A 25,613-nucleotide genomic window follows, 5' to 3' on the forward strand; every position below is an offset into this window, starting at 1 on the left:
CATGAGCTGTGGTGTAGGTTGCAGATGAGGCTCAGATCCTGAGTTGCTGTGGCTGTGGTGTAGGCCGGCAGCTACAGCTCCGATTAGACCCCTAGCCTGGGAACCTCCACACGCCGTGGGAGCAGCCCTCGAAAAGACAAAAAAAAAAAAAAAAAATTCCCTAGCTTTGTCCATTGAAAAGGCCTAAAACCAGTGATCAAACCCAGTAACAAGCACTCCCAATGCTGCTACTAGAGTCTCTGTGGAAAAATACCTTCTTCCACAAAAAGCAATCAGAGACTTAGAGAAAAGAGCTCATTCCAGGCCTGTGGCAGGAAACAGACAAGAGGGGCCAAGATATCTCATCATGCCAGAAAGCAAAGAAGCTTTCAAAAACCATTTAGGAATTTGTCCAAAGGACTCAAAGAAATCAACTTAAAGAGGCTCCCACTGGCCAAAGATGGGAACAATCTGAACATGAGTAACGAAGGCAAAGGACTGAAACACATCACGTATGTGTAAACCCACGAATATATAATAATACTGGGGGAAGATGTCTGTCGTCACTAGGGGATGCTAAGTGATCAGTTCATTACTTTGGGAGCTCCTGTTGTGGCTCAGTGGGTTAAGAGCATGACATAATGTCCCTGAGGATGCAGGCTTGATCTCTGGCCTCGCTCAGTGGGTTAAGGATCCAGGGTTGCTGCTGCAGCATAGGTTGCAGACGCGGCTCTGTTCCAGTGTTGCTGTGGCTGTGGCGTAGGCCGGGAACTTCCATTTGCCGCAGGTGCAGCAGTAAAAAAAGAAAAAAGAAAAAACATCCATTATTTTGAAAAGTGGTAAACATCAGGAAGGAGTCCAGCATTTATTAAAGAAAGAATATCAAATTTATCAATTCCCTTGAAATAATGGATCCAAGTAAACATATCAGTGACTGCTAACATCAAAAAAGGAAGGCAGGAGTTCCCGCTGTGGCGCAGTGGTTAACGAATCCAACTAGGAACCATGAGGTCGCGGGTTTGATCCCTGCCCTTGCTCAGTGGGTTAAGGATCTGGCATTGCCGTGAGCTGTGCTGTAGGTCGCAGATGCGGCTCGGATCCCGCGTTGCTGTGGCTCTGGTGTAGGCCGGGGGCTACAGCTCCGATTCGACCCCTAGCCTGGGAACTTCCATATGCCGCAGGAGCAGCCCTAGAAAAGGCAACAAGAAAAATAAATAAATAAATAAATAAGGAAGACAACAAGACAATACATATTTCCTCCTATGGAAGTACACAAACCTATTAAGTATTCTTGCAAAAACAAACAAACAAAAAACCCCAAATCTGATCTGGTCTCTGACCTTAACTACCAATTTATAGAAAATACAGGGGCAATAAAAACCTGTGAAATATCACCACAGGAATGCAATCAGCAAAATCCAAATGATCTCCCAGACAAACAACCTAGTTTCCTTAAATAAGGGAAAAAATGAGGAGTTCCCACCATGGCTCAGCAGAAATGAATCTGACTAGCATCCATGAGGTTGCGGGTTTGATCCCTGGCTTTGCTCAGTGGGTTAAGGATCCAGCATTGCTGTGAGCGGTGGTGTGGTCACAGATATGGCTCGGATCTGGCATTGCTATGGCTGTGGTGTAGGCCATCGGCTACAGCTCCAATTCGACTCCTAGTCTGGGAACCTCCATATGCTGCAGGTGTGGCTCTAAAAGGATAAAAAGAAAACGGAAAAAATTAAAATTGAGGAAGTGCCTTCTGGGTTACAGAAGATTGAAGAGACACATCAGCCAGTTACAACATAAGGAACTGATTTAGATTTCAGCTTGAACAAAAACTATACAAAACCATTTATGAGACACAGGAAAATGTGAACACTGACTGGATATTTGATTTTACTAAGAATTATTTTTTGGAGTTCCTGTCGTGGCTCAGTGGTTAACGAATCCGACTAGGAACCATGAGGTTGCAGGTTCAACCCCTGGCCTTGCTCAGTGGGTTAAGGATCCAGCGTTGCCGTGAGTCGTAGTGTAGGTCACAGACGAGGCTCGGATCCTGTGTTGCTGTGGCTCTGGCCTACGCCGGTGGCTACAGCTCCGATTCGACCCCAAGCCTGGGAACCTCCATATGCTGCAAGAGCGTCCCAAGACATGGAAAAAAGACAAAAAAAAGAAAAAAGAAAAAAAAGAATTATTTTTTGGTCTGATAATAGCAAAGTGTGTGTGTGTGTGTGTGTTTTAAATAAGTGCTTATCTTTTTGAAATACATTCTGAAATATTTAGGGATGGAATATGATACCTGAAATGTGTTTCAAAATTACATAGGCGTGTATGGAGGTATTAAGTTAAATACTGAAAGGCCAGTGGCCTTCTGGTTAAAATCGAATCTGCGTCTAACCAGATTGTGGGGGAAAAGGAGGAAAGAGGAACCCCTTAAATAACACTGAGTCAGCCAAATATAGAATGTGGGAAATTTTGTAGAAAAAATAATGACTTAAAAAAAATCGCCACTCATTGGTGAAGAAACAAAGAGGGAAACTGTCAGAGATTAAGACAAACCTAGGAGGCGTGGCCACTAAATGCAACTTCTTGGTTGTTTTTTAAGATCTTTATTTGAACGAACCAACTGTAAAAAGATATTTTTGGAGTCCCTGTTGTGGCTCTGCGGAAACAATTCTGACTAGCATCCTTGAGGATGAAGGTTCGATCCCTGGCCTCGCTCAGCGGATTAGGACCCAGTGTCGTGTGAGCTGTGGTGTAGGCCAGGGCTGTAGCTCTGATTCAACCGCTAGCCTGGGAACCTCCCAATGCTGCGGGTGTGGCCCTAAAAAGACAAAAAAAAAAAAAAAGAGAGAGAGAGATTTGCAATGGGGGAATTTGTACATAGGTTGGGTATCTGACAATAAGGAATATTGTTGAATATGCTCATGGTATTGTGATCAAATTGTTTTAAAATCCTATTTCTTAGATACAATTTCATTTCACCTGCAAATACTTTCTGAGTGTGTCTAACATACACTTTAAAAATACCCCAGAGAAAAGGGTGGGAGAGGAAGAATGAAATAAACATTGCAGAATGTTAATCATTGTCGATGTTGGGTTAATTATACCAGGCTCATTTCTCATATACGTTGAAAACTTCTATAATAGAAAATTAAATAAAACGTAGAACATTTGAAGTTCCATCATGGCTCAGCAGTAACGAACCCGACTAGTATCCATGAGGATGCAGGTTCCATCCATGTGCTCGCTCAAGGGGTTAAGGATCCGGCATTGCTGTGAGCTGTGGTGTAGGCCAGCAGCTGCAGCTCCAATTGGACCCCTAGCTGGAAACTTCCATATGCCACAGATGCAGCCTTAAAAAGCAAAAAAATAAACAAACAAAAAGGAACATTTAAAAAATAAAGCTAGTCCTTGCACAGGGTGTTAACCATACTGACCACCTAAATTTAAGGGACAGGAAAGTCATTCACACTTGGAGGGGTAGAGGAGGTGGCAAGGCCGAGAAGACTGAACTTGACCTGAGCCTGGCAGGAAGGAATGGGAAAGGGTGAGCACCAAGGCACAGTGGTGTCAGACCCTCCCCCAGGTGCTTCCTACTGCTGTAACTGGTCATGGGTGCTAGCTCCATCTCCTTGGCCACACTGTGAGCCCTTTGAGAAGGAAAATTCCCTTGCTCCTTTGTATCCTTACTCTTCCCACCCTCTCCCTCACCCTACAAAGGGACACCCCAATTCTTGGGTGGCACAGCCACACCCAGTGCCAAAGGACTCAAGAATGTTGGCCTATGGCTCCATCTGCTGGTGGTGCTGGGAACTGAAGCTGCCAAACAGATCCCAGAAGGATATTTAGGATGATTTTAGAGAGAATAATAAATTTTCCCTTCAGAAAAGAGACAAAGACCAGTTAAACATATAAGAAGACTTTAATTTCATCACCATAAACATTATACTCTGATTGCTCACATACAGTATAAAATATTTACTCCGCTAAATAAATAAGACATAACATTATTGCAAACGGCACTTAAAACCCCCCCAGAGATAAGACCTCCTTGGGGGGGCGGGGGTGTGCTCCTGAGTGTCTGTGCTAGATTCCCCAAGTACAGATATGCCCTGGGGGCTGAGACGGAGAAAGGCTCAAGGAGCCACACTGTGCTTCTGGTCAGAACAGCCCCAAGGAGAGGGGCTGTGGTTGCCAGTGGGGAAAGGTGGGGGCTGGGCAGCTCCTTCATCAGCCCAGTCCTAGATGGAGCAGAGGGGAGTTGAGGGGCGGCTCGGCCAAGAGAGGGGGAGAGGCTAGGAAGGCTGCTGAGACCTGGAACCCCACCAGCCACCTTTCCCCAGCCCTCCTCACCTTGGGTAACAGGATTTGGGATATGAGTTAGGCTGAGCAGAGCTTCCAAGCTCAGGATTAGGCAACATAGGGGCTGGACCAATCACTCCAGGAGAAGGAGATGCTGGCCCAGTCACCAACCATCTCAGGGGACCTAGTCGTTAGGGATCTCATCCTACCCAACTCCTAGACACCAGCAGAGCTGGAAACTGATTCCCCTTCTACTTAAATAAGTTAAATATTTAAAGACTTATGTCCCTATGATGGCAACACAGGGGCCAACAAGCCACATCCTAATAAAATTAGGGAACAGCAGAAAGGCTGTAACCCTGTGGAGCCAGGCAGCTTCCCTTCTCCCCTTAGGACTATGCCCCTCAGTGATTTTCATACATCAAATCCTATAGAGGAGAGTTCCATATTAGAAACTGCCGTGCAAGAGCAACATTGGGGGAACCTATAGGATAAGGGGCCTTGGTGGCAGGAGACCAGGTGGTTGAGTTTACTCAGCTCCCCACGTCCCTTCTCTGGGTATGTCTCGGCCAGGGCACTAGCTGTTAACCCTGAGCCTGGGTTATCCCCTAGCAGAGGCCTGCATACCAGTGCACGGAGCTAATGAAATGCCCTGCCCTGCTCTCCTTGTAGAAGTACAGACTAAAGCTTTTTGGAGAACTACCAGTCAACCAGCCCTAAAGACTGGGGAGAGGTGGGAGGGAAGGAGCCCCAGTCCCCCATCTGTGCAGCTATGCACCTCACTGCCACAGGGAGGCAGCAGAGAGCCACGCCACTTTGGCAGCAATAGAAACCGGAAGGCCAGCCCCCAGCCCAATGGCTGGGCTCACAGGAGACTGGGATAGCGGGAGCTGGGACCCAGGGAGGCCCGCCCTCCCTCAGCGGGTTAGAGGTACCCTACACTGAGTATTTGGCCAGGTCACTCTTGTCAAATACTACCTGCGTGACAAAGTAAATGGCAACCAGACCCAGGCCTGCGGCCGACACCATATAGGCAGTGACAGACTCACTGAGCTGAACAATGGAGCCCATAAACAGGGATGGGGCCACCTGGGACAGCAGGAAGGCACTGTCCAGGATGGCAAGGTCCAGGCAGATGCCCCGGCCCGGAACAACCCTGGCCTCTGGTGGCTCACCCACCACCGCACTCATGGAGACATCACAGGCAGAGGTCCCACAGAGTGTGGGTGGGGATGCGAGCAGACTGCTGCCTCCAGCACCGATGTGTCCGTTGGGGAAGGGGGATGCAGCCTTAGGGCCCGGCGGGAAGCTGGTCATCAGGCTGTCCTCACTGGCGCCAGCTCCATCGTCTCCTCGGTATTTAGGCAGGAAAACCTGGGGGAAGGGGGGACACCCAAGGACAGGTATGTACCCAAGCATACCCCAGCTATGAGAACAGACTCTGCCTTTATCCCAGGGGCTAGCAGAAACCAGGCAGCAGGCCAGAAGACTGAGCAGACCCTGCTTGGTCTGGGTCTAGTAAGGACCCTCCCCATGAGTGGGACACGGAGAGGGGGCCGGGAAACCAGAAGTCTGGGTCTCCTCTGGCTGCTCCTAGAATCGGTGAGTGGCAGACAAACTCAGTACTGAGGTTAGGAAGAGAACAGAAGCCCAGGTAAAGGAAAAGACACAGGAAGAATGAACACAGGCGAGAAGAGACACATGTAAGAGCAAAGGAACAGGATCGAAAGGTGGGGCTCCCGAGGCCCCAAGTCCCTGAGGGAGCTCCTCACCTTCCTCCTGCCTGCCCTCATCAACCTCCACAGAGAGACGCTCCCCTACCGCTGTGGGGCGCAGGGCCCAGGCTGTAGCTGCTGCCCTACTGTGAGGTCTGTGGCCCCAGCCTGGTGCAGGGAGGGTCCTCAGACTGGCCTGGAAGAAGCAAGGAGCAGAGGAATGGCCCGGCTGTGCTAATGCTGAAGGCTTCTTGCTGCTTCTCACTGTCTGCCTTGCATCAGCGTGACCTGCCCCTGCCCTGCCCACAGTGCCCCAGAGCCTCCAGTCTAAGGACAAGGCCAGAACTCACAGGACCACCGTCCCCGGGCCCACTAGTGCTAACAAAGAGCTCCCAGAGTTGGCTGCATCAGAGCTGGGAGCCCGGCAGAGCTCAAACCTGACACCAGGGAAGCCCAAGGCTCATGGTGCTGCTGGAAGGGGACGAAGCGGGTACAGCCAGGGTGTGGGGCCAACCCTGCCCTCAGCAGCTCTTTAGAACAGACGTCCCAGGACCTCTCCTCCTGCCACCCCACACAACACCCCTCCACACCCACCCCTGCAGCTACCTAGTCAGTTATCCAGCCTTCCAGCTGGGTGTTTCTCTGCCACCCCACTCATGTCCTGCCAGGGGCAGAATGTGCCTTCCCTACGGTCTAGAAGCTCTATGAAGGCGGCATCACTTTTTCCTTGGGATACCCCGACTTCTTGCCCCCATGAGCAGAGCTCTGTTACCCAGGGCTGTAGCTCAGTGAGGCCAGTGGAGGGCAGCAAAGGTGACCGCACAGCCTGGGTCAGATGGCGTGCCACAGAAGGGGGCCCCTGGAGGGGCTGGAGAGGGTGGGGCAGGGCAGGAAGGAGCCCCCCCACCTTACACAGTGCCCCAGCGAGCAGTGTCAGGTGCATCAGGCTCAGAGATCCGCCAATGAGGGCAGGGATAGGGGACGAGGCAAAGGAGTGAGGCAGCAAAAGAAAAGAGAGAATTAGACAGAAAAGGAAGAGAAACTGAAAGAGGGGTCAGCGAGGAGCCTTCCCCATCTCAGAGACGCAGGCAAGGTTTGGGTCAGTCACGAGGCCCCTCCCCGAATACAGAGTGGCGTGGTCAACACCAGACCATCCCTCACCGGGGGCTGCTGAAGCTGTGCCCTAGTGGTCATCTGATCCAAGCCCCCCGCCGCTGCAGAGAACCACCCAGTGCGGCCTGATTCTTCAGGATTCCTAGAGAAGGATTTTGCATTTCCTGCATCATCCACTCAAGGGCTTTATAGTCCTGACACCAGGAAGTCATTCCCAGAATCTAATCTGTACCCTTCTTCTGCAGCCCCAGTCTCGGCCCCCAGGGCTACGACAGGCTTCCTCCTCCATCAAAGAATATGCCTTCTGCAGCTTCTCCTGCCAGACGGGGGAAGCCTCCCTCCCACCTCCGCTCGGCTCCCAGTACCTGCTTCTCCCGGTGGTAGAGGGAGGCTAGCGTGTAGGGCAGGATCTGCAGGGCAGAGAAGGTGAACCCAGTGAGGGCGGCCGAAGCGGTCACCACAGCCACACTGCGGGACAGGCACGTGGCACCCGCAGCCACGGGGAAAGCCACCACGCTGGCCAGATAGACAGCCCGGGTGCCGAAGCGCTGCACCAGCCGGTCCATGACCAGAGAGAAGAGCAGGGAGATGGCACACTGCAGGAACAGCCCCAGGCTGCCCATCCGGACCCCTGGGGAGGGAGGGGGAAAGGCAGTCAGACAAGGCGGGGGAGGCCCAATACAATCTTTGGGGTGGGGGTGGCTCAGAATTAGGAGCCACAGGCACCTGCTGTATTCCGGACCTGTTCCCCAGCCTCTCGCACCCTGCCCATAGGAACGGGAGTCCAGGTTCTTCCACTGACCTCAGGGAATGTGGCCAAAGCCACTGGCTAAGGGCAGAGGAAGATGTTCAAAGGGCTGACTGTACTCAGCTTGCTGGGAGCCGGAGAGGGACACAAAGGTGGTTCTGCCATAGGCTCCAAGACAAAGTTCCAGAATGCCTGAGCTGGAAGGGGCTGGTGATGGGGAAGTCAGCAGGAGAGCGGAGGGGACACTAAAGTTGGGGCCAGGTGGACCTGAGGCCCAGCCTGGGGACCTTAAAAAGCTCCACCTCTTCCTCTGTCAAGTGGGGGTGATGACAGGTCAAACTCTGAGCAGCCAGAGGCTCTGCCCAGACCACGGCAATGCCCGCACACACGCACACGCAACCTGTACATGGGCCCATTTTCCTGATGGGGAAATCGGGGCCCAGATGCACTGCTTCCAGCCCAGGCACTGGCCGTGGGCCTCTCCCTGCGCCTGAACATCCACTGAAGGGCACAGAACCCCCTCCCCATGCCCGCCCCACCCCTACCCAGGCCTTACCTTCATCATAGTGTCTCCGGGCCTCAGTGCCCGGCTCAGCCCTAGGCACACCCTGGTACAGCCCCTCGCCCACGAAGTCCGTGTAAAACAGCGTGAAGGTCATGAATGCCATCCAACTGCATAGCTCGGCCACGAAGAGTTGGCGCAGGGTGCGAGGCATACGGCAGCAGAGCTGGTGCAGCCGGGGAAAGAGAGTGCCCAGGTTCCGGAAAGCCAGGCGGGCACGGCAGGGGCAGCAGTAGGACGGCATGGAGGGGACCGAGAGCCCTTCTGCGGGCTCGGCCGGGCCCAGCGCTGCCTCCTCGGCCACAAACAGCGTGGCTGTCACACACGTGAGGAAGATGAGACTGAGCAGGCCAAAGAGGCACTCTTCCTGGGTGCCCAGGTAGGGGGCCAGGGCACTGGCGTCCCAGTCAATGGCAGGTAGGAGGTAGCCCAGGCAGCCCCCGAGGCTGATCATGAAGGCATAGACGGAGAAGGCCTGGCGGCAGTGGTCCGGGTCCCGGAAGAGGTCAGAGAGGAGGGCCTCCAGCGGAGTAAAGCACACCTGGCCGCAGAAGTCCAGCAGCCCCACGCCCAGGATCAGCAGCGCCAGCTCCAGGGGCCTGGTGTCCGGGCACAGCAGCCCCGCCAGCCGGCCGGCCCTCGGGATGAGGAAGAGGCTCAGCAGGACGCCCAGGGACAGGGCCCAGATGAAGGGCCTCCGGCGACCATAGCGCCCACGCCAGTGGTCACTGGCTGAGCCTAGGAGTGGGACGGAGACCAGGCCTAGCACTGGACCAATGCCTGCAAGAAGGGCAAGGAGGATGAGCTAAAGGCTGGAGCCCATCAGGGGCAGGGGGAGGGGACCAGCCTCCCAGAGAAGGATGGAAATGAGGGTGACAGGACAGGGAGGGCCACCTCTGCACTGGCTCTATGCTGAGTGTGTCGCGGGACCCCGATTCACGCCTCACAACAAAGATCACGAATGCCCCCCACGTTAAGTCGGGGAAGCTGAGACATGGAGCAACCAGTAAGTGTTAGCGGGGCACAGGCCCAGAGCTAGGGAAGGCGAGAGGCGGGGTTTCAGCAGCCAGTCTGACCCCAGAGCCTCTCATCCCGCCCCTCTTGCTGGAAGGCCCCTCATGGTGACTGCTTGCCTTCTGTGGCTTTTGCAGAATTCATCTGCAGTCAGGAGCCCAGCTCCTGCCCGAGGGACAGGAAAGAGTCCTGCTGAGGTGACCCCAGCCCTACTAATCAGTAGCTAAGCCAGCTGGATGGCCTGGCTAAGTCACCTAACTTCTCATTAGCCTCCGTTATCTTCTCTGGGAAATGGGGAACCTCAAAGAGTTGCTGCAGGAACAAAATAAGACCATAAAAAAAAGCAAAAAAAAACCCTAGGAGTTCCCATCATGGCGTAGCGGAAATGAATCTAAGAACCATGAGGTTGCGGGCCTCATTCAGTGGGTTAAGGATCCGGCGTTGCCGTGACCTGTGGTGTAGGTCGAAGACACGGCTCAGATCTGGCATTGCTGTGGCCCTGGCATAGGCCAGCAGCAACAGCTCTGACTAGACCCCTAGCCTGGGAACCTTCATATGCCGCGGGTGCAGCCCCAAAAGGACAAAAAATACAAAACAATAAAATAAAATAAGACCATAGGTATAAATTATAAAGGGAAGCTACTCCAGCATCTGTGATGGGCCAGGCACCATGCAGGGGCCAGGGTACAGAGAGGACCAGGGAACATCCCTGTACTCTTTAATCTGGGACATGCACCCCCTCAGCCCAGGGTTGGCCGTCTCCCCACCAGGCTCAGGGACAGCAGGCAGCCACCTCTCCCTCCAAGCAGCTCTGTGGGCAGAGGCACTGTCTCACTGCTTCCCAGGTGGCTTACATCTGGGGCAGGAGGGAGGGAGGGAGGATGTGTGACTCACCCAGCACCATGGTCATGAACTTCTCCTCTACCCCCACTTCCAACAGCAGGGGTGGCACGTAGGTGATGCCTGCGGCCAGGCACACCTCCAGGCCAAACGTCAGCAGGTTAACCAGCAGGAGCTGGGCTTTCCGATGCCGCAGCAGGCGGCTCATCCACAGTCTCTGGACCATGATGGGCCGGGTGGGTAGGGCTCTGGCCCGTTCACGCACTTCGGAACTGCTCCAGCTCAGCCTTGCCCCCGACGCCCCGGCCTCTCCTCCTTGCTGCCACCAACTGCCTAGGACTCGGCCAGGCACCCATTTCTGCCAGCCCTCCGTGCAGGTCTAGCTTCTCAGCCATGCTAACCGCGTGTCACTGTGGGGTGCTTCGGTGGGGACATAACTCATGGCTCAGATCCTGAAAGAACGTGGACAATCACACAGAGTGTTAAGTGCTGGGAACCAGATCTCCAGGAGTGGCTCTGAATTCTGAACCTTGTTCACTCCCAGGCTGATGGTGTGGCCCTGCCACCAAGGTGCCACCCCTCACTGTCCGATCAGGAAGTGCATGTTAATATTAGCCTAAGGCTGACATAATTAACAAGGTAAACAGGATTTTTAAACCTCAGTACACTCCAGAGCCAACTAGAGGTCAGTAATTCTCTGTTTTGGAATATCTTTGCAATTGCCCTTGTCTGCCAGCACAAAAGGAAAAAAAAAAAAAAAAATCAGACCAGCTGAATTCCCAGGTCCCCAGGCCCTGTTATCAAGGTGCCCCCAGAGACCCTCTGCCAGGCCGGGTTTGTTTGCTTTTCTCTCTCCACGTCCCAAAGCTGGGCTGTTCAATACCCCTTTGTTAAGAGTCGCACTTCCTATTCCACGCTGCCTGGCCACAAGCCACACTGCACCGTAACTCCCACCCCAAGGACGGGGACAAGAGGGTAGGGAGGAGAGGCTGTGGTTTGCTGGGTTGAGGTTCAACCTGTCATTGAAACCATACGAAACGTGCTCCCCTGGAAGAACCTCGGCCTGAAAACCTCTCCCTTGAGGTCCTCTCCATGCTCAACGTCCAGGGGAAGGAAACATTTCCACATGCGCTGCCCAGCTGTCAGGGGACAGTGGGGCCAGTCCCAAGTCCCAGCCTCACAGGGACACGAAACTACACCACCTGGCAGCCACTGCAATGATGCCACTGACCCCTGGGGAAGGCTCTCTCCCTAAACAGCTCCATTCTCAGCAGAGAAGCCCCCACAGCCCTTCCTGCTAGGCCCACCTCCTGTGCAGAGACCCCACCCTGGGCCCCCCACCCCCACCCCAGCCAGCGGGTCTCCAGGTCCTGCTTCCTGGTAACGTGCTGTCTGCTCTGTTTGCAAGTGACCACAAGAGGAGTTCCCATCGTGGCTCAGCGGTTAACGAACCCAAGTAGCATCCATGAGGACGTGGGTTCGATCCCTGGCCTTGCTCAATGGGTTAAGGATCCAGCATTGAAATGAGCTGTGGTGTAGGTCACAAACGTGGCTCGGATCTTGCCTTGCTGTGGCGGTGGTGTAGGCCAGCAGCCATAGTTTCAATTGGACCCCTAGCCTGGGAACCTCCACATGCCATGCGTGCAGCCCTAAAAAGTCAGCCCTGAAGAGGAGGTACAGAGGGCAGGCCTTGGGGAAAAGAGCAAGAGTCCCCTCTTCTGTCATCCATCCCATAGAGACACGTGGACAGAGCTTCCCTCCACTTGTGGCTGAGTCTGGAGTGCCTTCCTGGCCTCACTGACTCAATCCCATAAATGCTATTGAAGACACAACCCCTGTACAGGGGTCACAGTGCCCAGGGCCTGGCTCCAGTCTCCACCCCCACCTGGGAGCCTTCCTGGAGGCTCCCTCCACCCTCCCTTGTGCCCTCTTCCAATCTGCACATCTCAGAATTCCAGGCTTTGACTCGGTTCAAATGTCACCAAGCCCTGCAGGGCCTTGTGTGTTACAAAGCATGCCGGAGGTGCCCTGTGAGCTGTGCCACAAAGAAATCAGAGGGCCATCAATCCTGGGTAGACGTGTCTGTCCCAGAATTGCCTTCCCAGGCTTTGCAGCTTGTAGACCAGCAAGGAAGGGACTTCAGACAAGGCTGGGAAACTAGCAGCCTCCTCCCCAAAGTTCCACTTGGACCCAGATCATCTGTCCACTTTGGGAAGGGGCGTGGACTCCTATGGGACTGGCATGGGGAGAACTGTAAAACACGGACCCACGCAGCCCCCAAAAGTGGGTTGGGGGACCAGACATCTGGCTTAGCTGGCTGCTTGGGGGTTCAGCGTGAGCCGAGTTCTCCCCAGCCACTGCACGGCCAAGGCACCCCCAGAAGGAAAGCAGGGGACCGCAGAGACCACAGTGCGGCGCTATCCAATCTGGAGGGAAAGATTCTGGGTCAAAAGTCTTCCAGTCCTTCCACTCCCTTTAGTCTAGGAGGGCCTGGACACTCACCTGCTCTGGGTTTTAAGGGACCAGGTCCTCCCTGAGCAAACAGACTTTATCAGACCCAGCCTCACCCACAACCTACACCCATTTCCAAGCCCTGGTCGCTCCCAGTTGTTTAAAACAAACTGCCGCTCTCCAGCAACCATGAATCCCCCCACCTGCCTGCCTTCCTCCCGGAATCCAGCTCCTCACTGATCGGGACCTTCCTCAGTCCACGGGAGAGAAACACAAAAAAATCCTCGCCTCCCCCTCCGCCGCCCACGCCTCTCCCCACCTGCCCAGAGGTGCTTTACCAGGTAACCAGGGGCTGGGCCAGGTGAAGAATTCCTTGAAAGGAGTTGGTAGGAAGTAGGCAGGCTCCAGCCCTGCTCAGCACCCCTCTGCTCTTAGGTTGCTGCGCCCGGCTTCCCTCTTTTGTCACTTACTATGCCCTGGGGTCCAGGGCAGTCTTGTCATCCCGGCTTGACTCTTCCCAGCCAGGAATTGCTCAAGCAAGCCCAAGCCCCTCAGAATACTCTCCCTTTCAAGGCCCACTCCCCTTTCTTTTCCTCACATCTTCCCCCAGTCTCCCCCACGTCACCCCGACCCCGGCCCTCAGGTGGAGGGAACTACAGAGGACTCCCGCAGCACAAACGCTGGTCACCAGCGGTCCCTCCAGGGCCTGCTTCCCTGGGACACTAACAGAGAAGCCCAGGTCCCAGGGTCCCAGGCTCAGAGAGGCAGGGGTAGGGGAAGCTGTTTCATCACCACTTTCCTGCAGCCCCAGGGCACACCTTTGCCCAAAGCTTGAAAGTGACCCATCCCCGTTGGGTCCCCCTGTATTCCTGCCTCCTCAGGAATACAGGTGGGGAGACAGGATCCCATCCTCCCCTCTAACCTCCAGCCTCCGAGATGCTTCCGACTCAAATCCTCCTGCTCCTCCGCTCCTGGGATATTCTGTCTGACAAACAGAAGATCAACCAGAAGAGCCAGCCTCCAGTGCTCACCTGGAGGGGAGGGGGCGGGAAGAGGGCGAAGTGGAGGTACAGAAAGCAGGCATCTGGCCTGACCTTGTGGGACAGCGAGAAAGCTGGAGGAAACCCAAGATTCCTGGGAACCTTTAGGGAGTGCTGCCCCAGGCCCTCTTCCCTCATCCCTGGGGTTGCAAAGCTCAAGCCCCAGGGGGGGGCCAAAGGCCCTGGGTACGTTGGGGGAACCATGCATTTTATCTGCCCTGCAGGTGACACTGGGAGACTCTGGGGGTAACACGAGGCACTGCCAGAGCAGGCTCCATTGCAACCCTCTGGTACCCACCTGAGCATGAGAAGGGGCCTGGGAAATGCTTACCTAAAGGATAAATGGCTGAGAGCAGAGTGGAGGTGGGAGATGGAAGAGATGGGAAAGACCTCAGCGCCTCCCCACTCCCCACATCCAGCAAGGGTGGGACAAGAGCTTCCCAGGCCGGAATGCCCCATCACTGCCCCTTCAGGTTAGGCCCCAGCAGGGAGTACTGGGGAATGAAACTGAGCAACAGGAACAAACTTGGCCTGAACTTTCTCCAACAGTCAAAGGAGTGGAGGAGGCAGGAGGAAAGGCAACCCCTGGTAGCTCCTCAGGGAAGGGAGTGTCAGAGGGCCATATAAAGAGCCCTTTGAGGGCTTTCAAAGGGGTTCCTCAACCCCTCTGGCCGAGGTGGAGCTGGAGGAACCGACTCCCTCCACTGACTGACAGACAGAGGCCAGAGGGAGCCAGGCTGGGGGCAGACCTGCCACCGCGGGCCAGTGTCAGGCAGCAATTCTAAGGCCCCTTTATGCGGGGCCCGCGTCCCCACACCCGCCCAGGCACATCAAACGGCTGCAGCCCCCACCCTGACCCTGTGAGCTGGCGACCCTGCGTCCTCCCTCCACGCTCACAAAGACTGGGCTCTTTCTCACACGCTCCTCGGAAGCCGTGGCCACCAGGAAGCCCCTCCCCGCAGAGGAGGAAACTGGGGATGGGGTAGGCAAGCCTGAGGAATAATGACTCAGCAGCAGAAAGGGGTGGGGTCACTCCACACCCGATTCCCCAGCGCACCCCAGCCCAGGCTGTCCAGCCCAGGCCCGGGGTGCAGGTGCAGGACCCCTCCACTCCAGAGGGGCCCCAGAATCTCACTCCATGTTGCCCTCTCCCAGGCACTCTCGGCTGGGGGCAGCGCAAAGGTCTGGAGGGTCACCGAAACCTCCTGCTGGGTTCGCCCCCCTTCTTGCCCTGGTCCCAGGGGACTAGTGCGCTTGGCCTTACCTCGTAAAACCTGGCACACCGCACTCCCTGTGAGCTCTGCCCCCACGGCAGCTCCACAACGAGCTTCGGAACGCCCCCCAAAAGAGCCTGTGCTGGCCAGACAGGAGCCGGGAAATGAAAAGCCTGTGGGCAGTGAGCTCCCCATCGTGATCCTGGCCAGGATGCTGTGCCGTGGGAAGTCCTACCTGGGCAGCCAGGGAGAGGGGGACCTGGGACTAGTCTATGAGGCTTCCAAGCCAGTCAGTTGACTCTCTGGGCTCACGGACGCACTTCCAAAGAAGCAAAAGTCTGTTCTGCGCGCCCCCCAGTTCCACCCTACCAAAGGCAACAGTGATTTGCATAAATAGCCGAGGGCACCCCCCCCCACCCCAGACCTCCCAGAGCTTCCACAGACACTGAGAACCCCCGCTCAGAATGCAACCTCTCCACCTCGAGGGAATTGTAAGCAGAGAGGAAGAGCCCACCCCCACCCAGACTTGCTCCCTAGCTCCTGCCTCCCCAGGGCCCAGAGGCCAGGGATTTAGAGTCTGCCCTGCTGCGCTGCCTTTTCTTCACTTGGACTGGAAGCCTTCTGCTTAGCAGCTTGTCAGAGAGAGCGAGGGGGCTGCAGGCCGGGACACAAAGAGGGATTAGGGAGAAACCTCTCGGCCTGCAGAGTAATCCATCAAACTCCCTCCCGGCTGCCAGCGCCGGCCCCTTCCCACTCAATCCCCCTTCCAGCTGCTGTGGGCCCCCCACCCCCTCCAGCTCCTGAGCCCTGTCACATCAGGCAGCAAAGAGAATCCCGGTCCCTGGGGGGGCGGCGAGGGGGCACACGGCAGACACTGGGAAAAGGGCAACGGCTCCCTCCCTCCACTCACCCCCAATATGTGAAAACCCAACAGGTGGCAGTGGCTTGGAGGAAAGTTGCTTTTGTTGCCCTGTCTGAGAGCCCCAGCCCAGCTACTGAAAGGAAACAAATGCCGGAGGAGGCTGGGGGAAGGGGAGGGGGAAGGACATTGGGCAGTTCCTGGAGCCTGCTCTACTCTCCCCTCCCTTCTCCCATCCAGTGACAGGGATTCCGGAGCTGGCCTGACCCTCCCCCGGACCCGGCCAGGCAAAGCACCCTCCCAGGATCACCTGGCCATCCCATGGGGACAGTCATCGTGGAGTCACATCTGACTCCAAGCACCCAGCCTCCCCATCAGACTTCCTTTCTGCCAACAGCTGTGACACAAGGTCACTCGGGGTCACCTTGACCAAGTGCCTTGCAAAGCAAGACAGTCAGTATTCTTCAACCTGGAGAAGAATTCTTCTACCCCAGGAAGGCCTCTGTGCCCAGACCTCCCCGAACCCAGGGGATTCTACAGGGTGACCTAGGTTCGGCAGTCGGGCCTGGGTTGGCAGGCTATACTACATCACTATAACTGTGTGACTTTCTTTTCTTTTTTTTTTTTTTCTTTTTAGGGCTGCACCCAGGGCATAGGGAAGTTCCCAGGCTAGGGGTCCAATCGGAGCTACAGCAGCTGGCCTACACCCCAGCCACAGCAATGAAGGATCCAAGCCAAGTCTGCAACCTCCACCACAGCTCACGTCAACTTGGGATCCTTAACCCACTGAGCGAGGCCAGGGATGGAACCAGCATCCTCATGGGTCCCAGTCGGGATGGTTAACCGCTGAGCCACAAAGGGGACCCCACTATGTGACTTTTCAATTGACCTCCCTAAGCCTGTTTCCTCCTCGGCAATTAACAGGAGCAGCTAACACTGGGGCCCTCTTCTGAGCGCTGTCATCTTCTAGCGGCCTGAGGAGGTGGGTACAACGAGCATACCCATTTGACAGGCGAGGAAAATCTAATACCAGTTGTGTAGTGCGTTTGAGAGAAAACACATGGAAGTTCCTGGCAGCCACTTCTCCAGTTGTCTGGGCTACCGCCGTGGAGAAACCAGGGAAGGGGTTTCTCGTTCCCAAGAGGAATGGCAGAGGAGGACCAACACTGCCTCTCTTCTGGGCTCCCATCCCCCTCACCCACATGCCTCCCACTAGGGCCCTAGTGCCTCTTTCAGCCCCCAAAGGCAAGAGGAATGCCGAGAATGTAAACCTCCCCAGGTGCTGGCCCCAGCAGGTGAGATCACTGCCGAAGACTGCCCCCCTGCCAAGTTGAAGGTTGACAGAGGAAGGGATAAACATCCCCGGTTAGGAGACAGGGTGGTTCCCAACCACAGGGAAAACAACTACAGTGGCAGACACCTGCTCACTGTCTCTCCTACGCTGGGTACCTGACATACCTACAAAGTCTCCCCCCTGCCCCGCCCCTGAGGGCTGCACCTGCAGCATATGGAAGTTCCCAGGCTAGGGGTTGAATCGGAGCTGCACTAACACAGGATCCAAGCTGCATCTGAGCCCTACACCACGTGAGCGCAACCTGCGGCAATGCCAGATCCTTAACCCACTGAGCGAGGGCAGGGACTGAACCTGCATTCTCATGGATACCAGTCAGGTTCTAAACCACTAAGCCGCAATGGGAACTCTGAAAGTCAGTATGTAACATTCCTAATTCACAAAGACTGAAAATGGAGTCTCAGGGTTCCCGCTGTGGCGCATCTCCGTGGCAGTGCCGGCTTGATCCCCGGCTAGGCACAGTGGATTAAAGATCCGGCAACCACAGCTGCGGCTTGGATTCGATCCCTGCCCAGGGAATGTCCAGATGGCACAGGTGCAGCCAAAAAGGGAGGGAAAAAAAGAAAGAAAAGGGAGTCTTAGAAAAATTCATTAACAGGCCCAAGGGTGCACAGGTAAAGTGGGTTGAATGGAAAATCCAAACCCTTCGAAAATTCTAGAAAGTGCTCTGAACTAGAAGCCAGGACAGTGTAGTCCAGTTTCAGCAACTTCTATAGCTGTGAAAGCTATAGCTGTGAATAAGCCACTTCACCTCTCTGGGGCTCAGCTTCCCCACCTGTGAAATGAGAGCCAGGCTAGATGCTAAGGTTCTTTACAACTGAACGGCTATGTGATCGCACACTGTTCGTATGAGATGTGAGCCCCAGGCAGGATCCTCACTGTGGACAGGTGCCCACTGAGCGCTCAATGACAAGGCCACATGGCACTGGGGAGGTCACAGGCCTCCATCAATGAGAACCAGGTAGAGAAGGGCTCCCCAGGGGCACTCAATCCCGTTCCTTACCTGCCCACGTGTTGTTCAAGTACAACAGTGTACCAAGGGTCAGAGGTCACCTGAAACTGATCCAAGTGACCAAGACATCTGAGGGCAGAATTGCCCTCTTCCCGACTCCTTTCCAGAGCTAGACTCTGTTCCTGGCAGAAATCTGTAACTCCATTCTTTCTCTACCTGGGCCACAATCAATGCTTCCAAAGAAGGTGAGGGTAGCAGGACCCAGAAGTCCCCTAGAGCAGGGTGTGGGGAGAGGAACAAAGGAGGACGATGGGGAGGTTGGCACATCCAAGCCACAGGGAAGTCCCCTCCCCTTGTTCCCTTCTCTTCCTACAGCCCCTGCACGCAAAGGGAAACCTGACCAGCCTCTCTCCTGGTGAGCCAGTCAGCCAGACCAGGCAGCTCTCCCCAGCCATGCATACCTGGGTCCCCTCCCCACAGCCTGGCCTCCCTTAGAAGGTGAAGGATACAGGAAAGAGGCCAGGGGCTGGAGGGTCTGTGCAGGCCTAAAAATGAGCAGAGCCTGGGGGCTGGGAGTTAGACCAGGGTGCTGGACCCAGCTCTGCCATGTCCCACCTCTCAGACCTCTAATTCAAGGGTCTCTAAGGCCCTTTCAGCCTTGCTATACCCTAAGGTTTGTGACCAGCCCCATTTATCATCAGAGGGCTCTGGGCCGGACTCAGTCCGAAGGATGTGTTTGCCAAAACAGTCACTCAGTGGTGAGCAGGGAGTGAGTGGGTTCCACAAAAGATGGCTTTTGTTACAGAGCCCTGTTCGTTCATCCTTGAAGAGAAATGTCAGCGTTGAAAGCCCAGTCACCCACCCACCCACTCCTGTTGAGCTCTGGCGAGGTGCAAGCCCACTGTGGAGGGGCTAGGGATTCGGAAACAACTGTCTGCAGCCCCTTCAGCAAAAGGGCCAAGATGCAGTCAGGGTGAAACGAGGTGGTACAGGAGCTGAGACCCAAGTCCTTCTGGTGGGGCGTATGCAATGCTTTCTAGAGGAGGCTGAGCTTCCAAAGAGCAGCAGGTAGATGTCTGCAAAACACAGCTGCTAGAGCTGGGATTTCCATATGCATCCACCTCTCTTTTTTTCTTTTGTTTTTTAGGGCCACACGCATAGCACATGGAAGTTCCTAGGCTAGGGGATCAACCTGTACCACCGCCACAGCCACGCAGGATCCACATCTGTGAACTACAACACAGCTCATGGCAACACCGGATCCTTAACCTACTGAGGGAGGCCAGGGAATTGAACCTGCATTCTCATGGATCCTAGTTGGGTTCGTTAACCTCTGAGCCACGAAGGGAACGCCATCACCTCTCCTTTTAGCCCCTCCCCAGTCAGGCCATGCTGGAAAGAATACCAGACCCCGAATGGTGGGGACAGTGATCAGCACTGGGCCTACTTTTGCTTTCAAAGTAGTTGCCGTGTTTGGAGCTCCCGTCGTGGCGCAGTGGTTAATGAATCCGACTAGGAGCCATGAGGTTGCGGTTCAATCCCTGCCCTTGCTCAGTGGGTTAAGGATCCGGCGTTGCCGTGAGCTGTGGTGTAGGTTGCAGATGTGGCTCGGATCCCGCGTTGCTGTGGCTCTGGCGTAGGCTGGTGGCTACAATTCCAATTGGACCCCTAGCCTGGGAACCTCCATATGCCACGGGAGTGGTCCAAGAAATGGCAAAAAGACAAAGAAAAAAAAAAAGGAAAAGTAGTTGCCGTGTTCCAGTTACTTCCCCTGGAAGTCCTCTCCCTTTCACTTGTGCCTCCCACCCCCGCCCCGAGGGCTACTTGGACCCCAGGCTAGTGAGGACCCCTTTCTCCCAAATCTTGACTATACTCACTGGACACACATCAAGGTCAGGGATCACTCATGGTCCTCGGGGTCTCTAGCTTGCGGTCCTGCCCTGCCCCCACCCCACCAACCCTTCAGCAGGGAGCGCCACCCCTGCCCAGCTTGCAAAGGGAGAGGCTCAATCAGGGGCCTTACAGGCCAGGCGGATTTTCAGGATTCCCGTCCGAGGTGACCCACCATCGTGGCTGAGATGCAGGCAGAGCCACACTCAGAGTGCTCAGCTCTCTCTAGGGACAGGAGCCACGAGTGGGAGCCACACCCATAGGGATGGGCCGGGCACGCCCAGCTTGGACACTATTTGCCAGCTTAAAGTACACTTGAGATGAAAGGGGCAGGGGGCATAACGGGGGCACTGGGGAAGGAGGGCTGTCTCAGGCTGGCTGCTCCTGAGGGCGCCCTATCTGGCGAGGCATTCATCTGGCCTGAATCTGGTGACAGGGACTATGGGCTCCAACCCCCTGCTTGCTGGCTCATCCCAGCTTCCCTGAGAGCGAGCGAGAGAGCTCCAGAATTAACAAAGAAGGGGGGAAAGGAACAAACTTTGTACTGAGCACCTGGTCTGTGCGGCTTCCTTGCTAACTAGGGCAGTCTCAGGGAATCCTCCCCGCAATCCTGCAAGGTGAATATGATCATCTCCATTCTGCAGACACAGAAACTAAGGCCAACAGGTGAGGCAGGCCTGTTTCCAGCATCAGAAGCAAGAAGCCCCCCACCCCAGTCACTGAGGGTCAGCGGCAAAACTGTGGTCTTTTTCCCATGGAGGAGGAAACACAGACCATGCAGCAGAAAAAGGGATTAAACAGGAAGTTCTGGTCAGACATCAGGGCCATCCCGTGATGGCTCTGTCACCAGCCCCAGCCCCCCAAGCAGGGACACTTAATACACTGGACAAAGCTCCACACTCCAGCTCTATTGCTGGGAGTCCGAGTGGCATCAGTGTTCAAGACACTGGGCCTGGTACCAACTGGTCCAGCCTCTACCCTCACTATCCAGCAAATAGGGCCACTGACTGTTCAAAGAAAAGCCAGACTGGGTTTCTCTTACGGACACCAGAAAGCAGTGCAAACAATCCCAGGGGTGGGGGAGGGAGGACAGAGCAGAACCCGAACTTAATTCCCTCCCTCTCGCACAATTTCCCTAAAAATCAGAACAAATAATCTTTTATGTACGGAAGGCACTTAATTTTTCAGGATATACACCTCCATCTCTTTATGGTACTCTCTTTCTACTGGCTAGGCAGGGCAGGGGTTTCTGGACCATTCAAAAAAAAAAAAAAAAAGCCACAGATTTCGCCTTGTGGCTCAATGGTTAATGAATCTGACTAGTCTCCATGAGAATGCAGGTTCGATCCCCGACCTTCCCCAGTGGGTTAAGGATCCCGTGTTGCTGTAGGTCACAGATGCAGCTCGGATCCCCTGTCACTGTGGCTGTGATGTAGGCCGGCAAGCTACAGCTCCGATTGGACCCCTAGCCTGGGAACCTCCATATGTCACAGTGCAGCCCTAAAAAGCAAAACCAAACAAAACACACACACACACAGTATTGACAGGGGAGAGAGCAGGACATCAAGTCCTGGTGTGTTCTTTGCACCAAAGCGCAAGTTCAACTGCAAATGTGTCATTCACAGTTTGTGTACAGTTGTAGGCGGTATAATTAATTCCCTTACTAAGAAACGTTGGTTCCTGAGCAGTAAACTACAGTGATTCCCTCCATTACTACCGCCAAAGAACAGCAGCTGACATGTATCAAGCTCTTCTTACTTGCAGCTGCTGGGCTCAGAGCTTTACCTACATCAGCTCATTTAAGCCTCACAACACGATGAGGGAGGTACTGTTATCCTCATTCTACCGAGGAGGAAGTGGAAGCACCCAGAGGTCAAGTAACTTGTGAAAAAGGAAATGGGATTCAAACCCAGGCCCCCTGGCCGTTAGAGCTCAGTCTCTTAACTAGTCAAACTGATTCCCCAAAGTCTGGGAGACCTTGGTCCCAGAGAAACAAGATCTGTAGCAGAACCTAAGAACATCAGCCTCAGAAGGAAAAAAAAAAAAAAAGAACAGAGGCCTCAGCTGGGTGCTGCTGTCCACTGCGTCACAGGTACAGACAGAGTGGATAGAGTGAATACTAGCTAACGTTTAATGAACACTAATTACCTATCAGGCGCACAGTCCAGTGATCTACTGGTGTGATTTAATAAAGCTATAGCTTTTCATATTTTATATGTATAATTATATATTTGTCATTTTTATATTTACCACAGCATAGGTATTTTCTTTTTTTTTTTTTTTGTCTTTTTCAGGCCGCACTTGCGGCATATGGAGGCTCCCAGGCTAGCGGTCAAATCAGAGCTATAGCCGCTGGCCTACGCCACAGCCACAGCAACGTCAGACCCAAGCAGTGTCTGCAGCCTACACCACAGCTCACCACACTGATCCTTAATCCACTAAGCGAGGCCAGGGAACAACCCACATCCTCATGGATGCTAGTCAGATTCATATCCACTGAGCCCCAAGGGGAACTCCCCAGAGGAAGCATTTTCATTATCATCATTCCCATTTTGCAGCCAGGGATACTGAGAGGTTAAGTAACCTGCCCTTCGTCCCACAGCTGGTGGAGCGGCCAGGACATAAACATTATCTTTCCGACTGTCTGCGTTGTTATCCATAATGTTGTGTTATCAGGCTCTAATGGTCCAAATGATAGAGCTTAATTCCACTTTCAGAGTCCTCAGACCACCCCTGCCATTCTGCCTTTTCTCTCCAGAGCCCTGCCCAGGCTGAAAGAGAGGAATCCATGCCATCCTTCCACCACCACTGGCCTGGAGGTACGTCAGTGGCCACCAAGGATCACTGTCCCCCTCCTCCTCCTTGTCCAGGAAACCTCAGAGCCAAGAGAGACGGGGAGTTCACCACACACTCCATATGTACACAGGAAACCTTCCCCACCCCCTACACCTCCACTAAGTTGAGGCCTGAATGTCCACAGCTGTACATTCATCCACAGCTGTATTTGTATCTTCAGCTTCATCCTGCTGACTCAAGCTCGATTTTCCGAAGCACTTTTAGAACAACAGAGTCCTGGCTCCAGACAGGGCTGGGGGAGGAGATAAGGGAGGAATGAGAGGATGGGACCCGTCCAACAGAAAGCCTCAAATAACGTTGCACACAACCTAGAAGAAGTTGCTCTATAGGTTTCCTCAGGCTTCCTATTGGTCCATGCTTCCTGGCCCTGCCCTCCCCACCCCATATGCCAGCCTTGGGCAGGTGCCTCCACTCCAAGGCTGTCCCACTCTGAAGTGCTAAGTGCATCAGGAAAGGCAGCCAGGGAGTTCCCGCTGTGGCACAGAGGAAACAAATCCGACTAGTATCCATGAGGATGAGGGTTCGATCCCTGGCCTCGCTAAGTGGGTTAAGGATCTGGCATTGCCGTGAGCTGTGGTGTAGGTCACAGAGGCGACTTGGATCCCACGTGGCTGTGGCTGTGGTGTAGGCCAGCAGCTGCAGCTCCGATTAGACCCCTAGCCTGGAAACCTCCACATGCCGCAAGTGCAGCCCTAAAAAGTTAAACAAAAAAAAAGAAAGGCAGCCAGAAGCCCCCCAGAGCCTCACCCCCAACTGATGAACAAGGCTCCCAGGAGTCCAGCAAGAGTCACTCTGGGCCCCAGTCCACTGGCTATGCCCAGCTGCAGACTCCAGGGCAGCAGGACAGCAGCTGGGCTGTTCTTAATCTCTGTTCCACCGAGACTAGGTCTGTGTAACAGCTGAAGGGCAAGCCCTCACCAGGTACCCACCAGCCAAACCTCTTCCTACCCTCAGCTCCGGCCCCTTGAAGAAAAAGAAAGGAGGGGGTGTGGCCCTGGGAAGCAGGGGAAGCTGAGCAGGTCAAGAGTGTCCGTCAGGAAGACGGAAACTGATTCAGAGGTCAAGGGCAAGAGCAACTCACAGGGCTGCAGCGCCGAGGGGGAACAGGAGACTCTGGGAAGGGCTGACCCTCATTCAGGAGGAATCCTGCAGATCCCTGGGGCCTTGTCCAGCAGGCCTGCCGTGCCTAAGTACAAAGCCCTGAGAAGCTGTAGTGGATGCCCAGGTACCACCTCATCACACCTGTCTGCTGATCTCAGGATTCTCACCATCCCCACCTGAGCCCGCAGGAGAGGAGAAAGACGCCCTTTCGTTTTTTCCTCCTTCCCTGTGGCTCAGGACCCGGCACTCCAGTCCAACTCTCTGCCCAGAACCTAGCCCCGGACTAACGTCCGAAAGAGCTCGGCCACCTTTCCCTCTTTAATAGCCGCTCACTCCTCCCCCAAGCAAGTTGGTCCGCGCCCGGGGACTCCGCGGCATCCCGGCCCCCAGCGGCTCCCAGGTCCCTGACTGTGCGCGCCGCGGTGACTCATCCTGCCCCTTTCCGGTGAAGCCTAGACAAGGGAAGAAAATAAATGCAACTTTCCAAAGAAAACTCTGACGGGGGAGGCGGCAAACAAGAGCGAGCGGCCGGTGCGCCTGCCATCGGCCCGGCCCGGCCCGGCCCGGGGCTTCGGGAAGGGGCCGCTCCCCGCCCACTCTGCCGCCCGGTCCAGGACTCAGTGGACCCGGCGCCTCCTGCCCGGCCCGCCTCCGCGGAAGAAAGCGCGGCTCCGTGGGGACCCGAGCGGACGCCCGGCACCCCGCCGCCCGCTTGCCGCAGGACGAGGGGGCGCGCCCTGGCGCCCGCAGCCCAGCCACCTCTTCTGGGACTCGCGGGGCTGGGCACGCGGGGCCCGGGACCGCCACGGTGCGGCCCCATCCCGCGGGGCGCAAAACACGCGACACCGCAGAGCTCGGCCGCGCAGCGCCCCTCCCCTTCCCGCACCGGGACCCCCTCCCCGCGGAGAAGAGCGGGCGCGCCCCTTACCTGGCGGAGAAGGGAGGCTGTCACCCGAGACCGGCGCGTGCAAGCTCGTCCCACACCTCCCCCCACGCGCGCCAGCCGGCGGCTTTTAAATCTCCAGGTTACTCCGCGGGGGGAGAGAGCATGCGCGCTGGGGCGGCCAAGAGGGGGCGGGGCGAGGCGGGACGGAGGTGGGGGTGCTGGGAGGGGGTGTGGAGGGGTGGGGCTGGTACCCAAGGGAAGAAAGCGGGAGGTCTCCAAGATGTCTTTGTAGCCGCGACCGCGACGGGCAGCCCCCGCGTGGCTCCGAGACTGCCCTGTCATTACCTAGGGCAATGCGCCGCCCCCTCGCCCTCAGCACCGGAACATTTAGGTAAACGCTGCCTGGCTTCCAGGGGTGCCTCCTGTCCCTGGAGCCAGTCTGGATCATTACCCACACGTGCTATTCCGGCCATCCCCCTGTCCCCGGGCAGAGCGGTATCCCACCCATCCCAATCCCGGACCGGCCCTTGAAAGATGTCACATTCTGCTCAGAGTTACTCTTCCTACCGTTTGCTATTCTCTGAGGCAGAAGGAGCTTCCTGGTGGCTAACCCAATCCCTCCTCCTGAAGCCAAATTTCAATTTTTTTTTTCTCCTTAAGGGGTGCGTATGGGGAAGGGGAGTGATAGGCTACATTGACATTAAATGTTCTCTTTGTTAGTTGTTGAGCAAGATCTCAAAAGATAG

At 55.3% G+C, this 25,613-nt stretch overlaps 1 protein-coding gene across 2 annotated transcripts; it reads right to left on the bottom strand.

The window, feature by feature from the left end:
• Positions 1-3,876: 3,876 nt before the first annotated feature.
• SLC45A3 (solute carrier family 45 member 3) lies at positions 3,877-25,014 on the bottom strand. Of its 2 annotated transcripts, none has more exons than XM_047753028.1 (5): positions 24,910-25,014; positions 10,322-10,719; positions 8,408-9,193; positions 7,469-7,734; positions 3,877-5,649 (listed from the first exon to the last, which is right to left on the bottom strand). In XM_047753028.1, exons 2-5 carry the CDS (start codon positions 10,491-10,493, stop codon positions 5,212-5,214), a joined length of 1,662 nt encoding a protein of 553 aa, XP_047608984.1. In that variant the 5' UTR covers positions 10,494-10,719; positions 24,910-25,014; the 3' UTR covers positions 3,877-5,211. The 2 variants fall into 2 exon arrangements, with proteins under 2 accessions (XP_047608984.1, XP_047608985.1); XM_047753029.1 differs by lacking the exon at positions 24,910-25,014 and adding an exon at positions 13,057-13,260.
• Between the last annotated feature and the right edge of the window lie 599 nt (positions 25,015-25,613).

The sequence above is a fragment of the Phacochoerus africanus genome, chromosome 11, assembly GCF_016906955.1.
Source record: "Phacochoerus africanus isolate WHEZ1 chromosome 11, ROS_Pafr_v1, whole genome shotgun sequence".
NCBI classification, from domain to species: Eukaryota; Metazoa; Chordata; class Mammalia; order Artiodactyla; family Suidae; genus Phacochoerus; species Phacochoerus africanus.

Coding starts and splice junctions, on each gene's coding strand:
- SLC45A3 (XM_047753028.1), bottom strand. CDS start 10,493: ATGGTCCAGAGACTGTGGATGAGCCGCCTGCTGCGGCATCGGAAAGCC. Junction 7,735..8,407: donor CCGGAGACACTATGATGAAG/GTAAGGCCTGGG, acceptor CTCCCTCCCCAG/GGGTCCGGATGGGCAGCCTG. Junction 5,650..7,468: donor TCTACCACCGGGAGAAGCAG/GTACTGGGAGCC, acceptor CCCTTCCCCCAG/GTTTTCCTGCCTAAATACCG.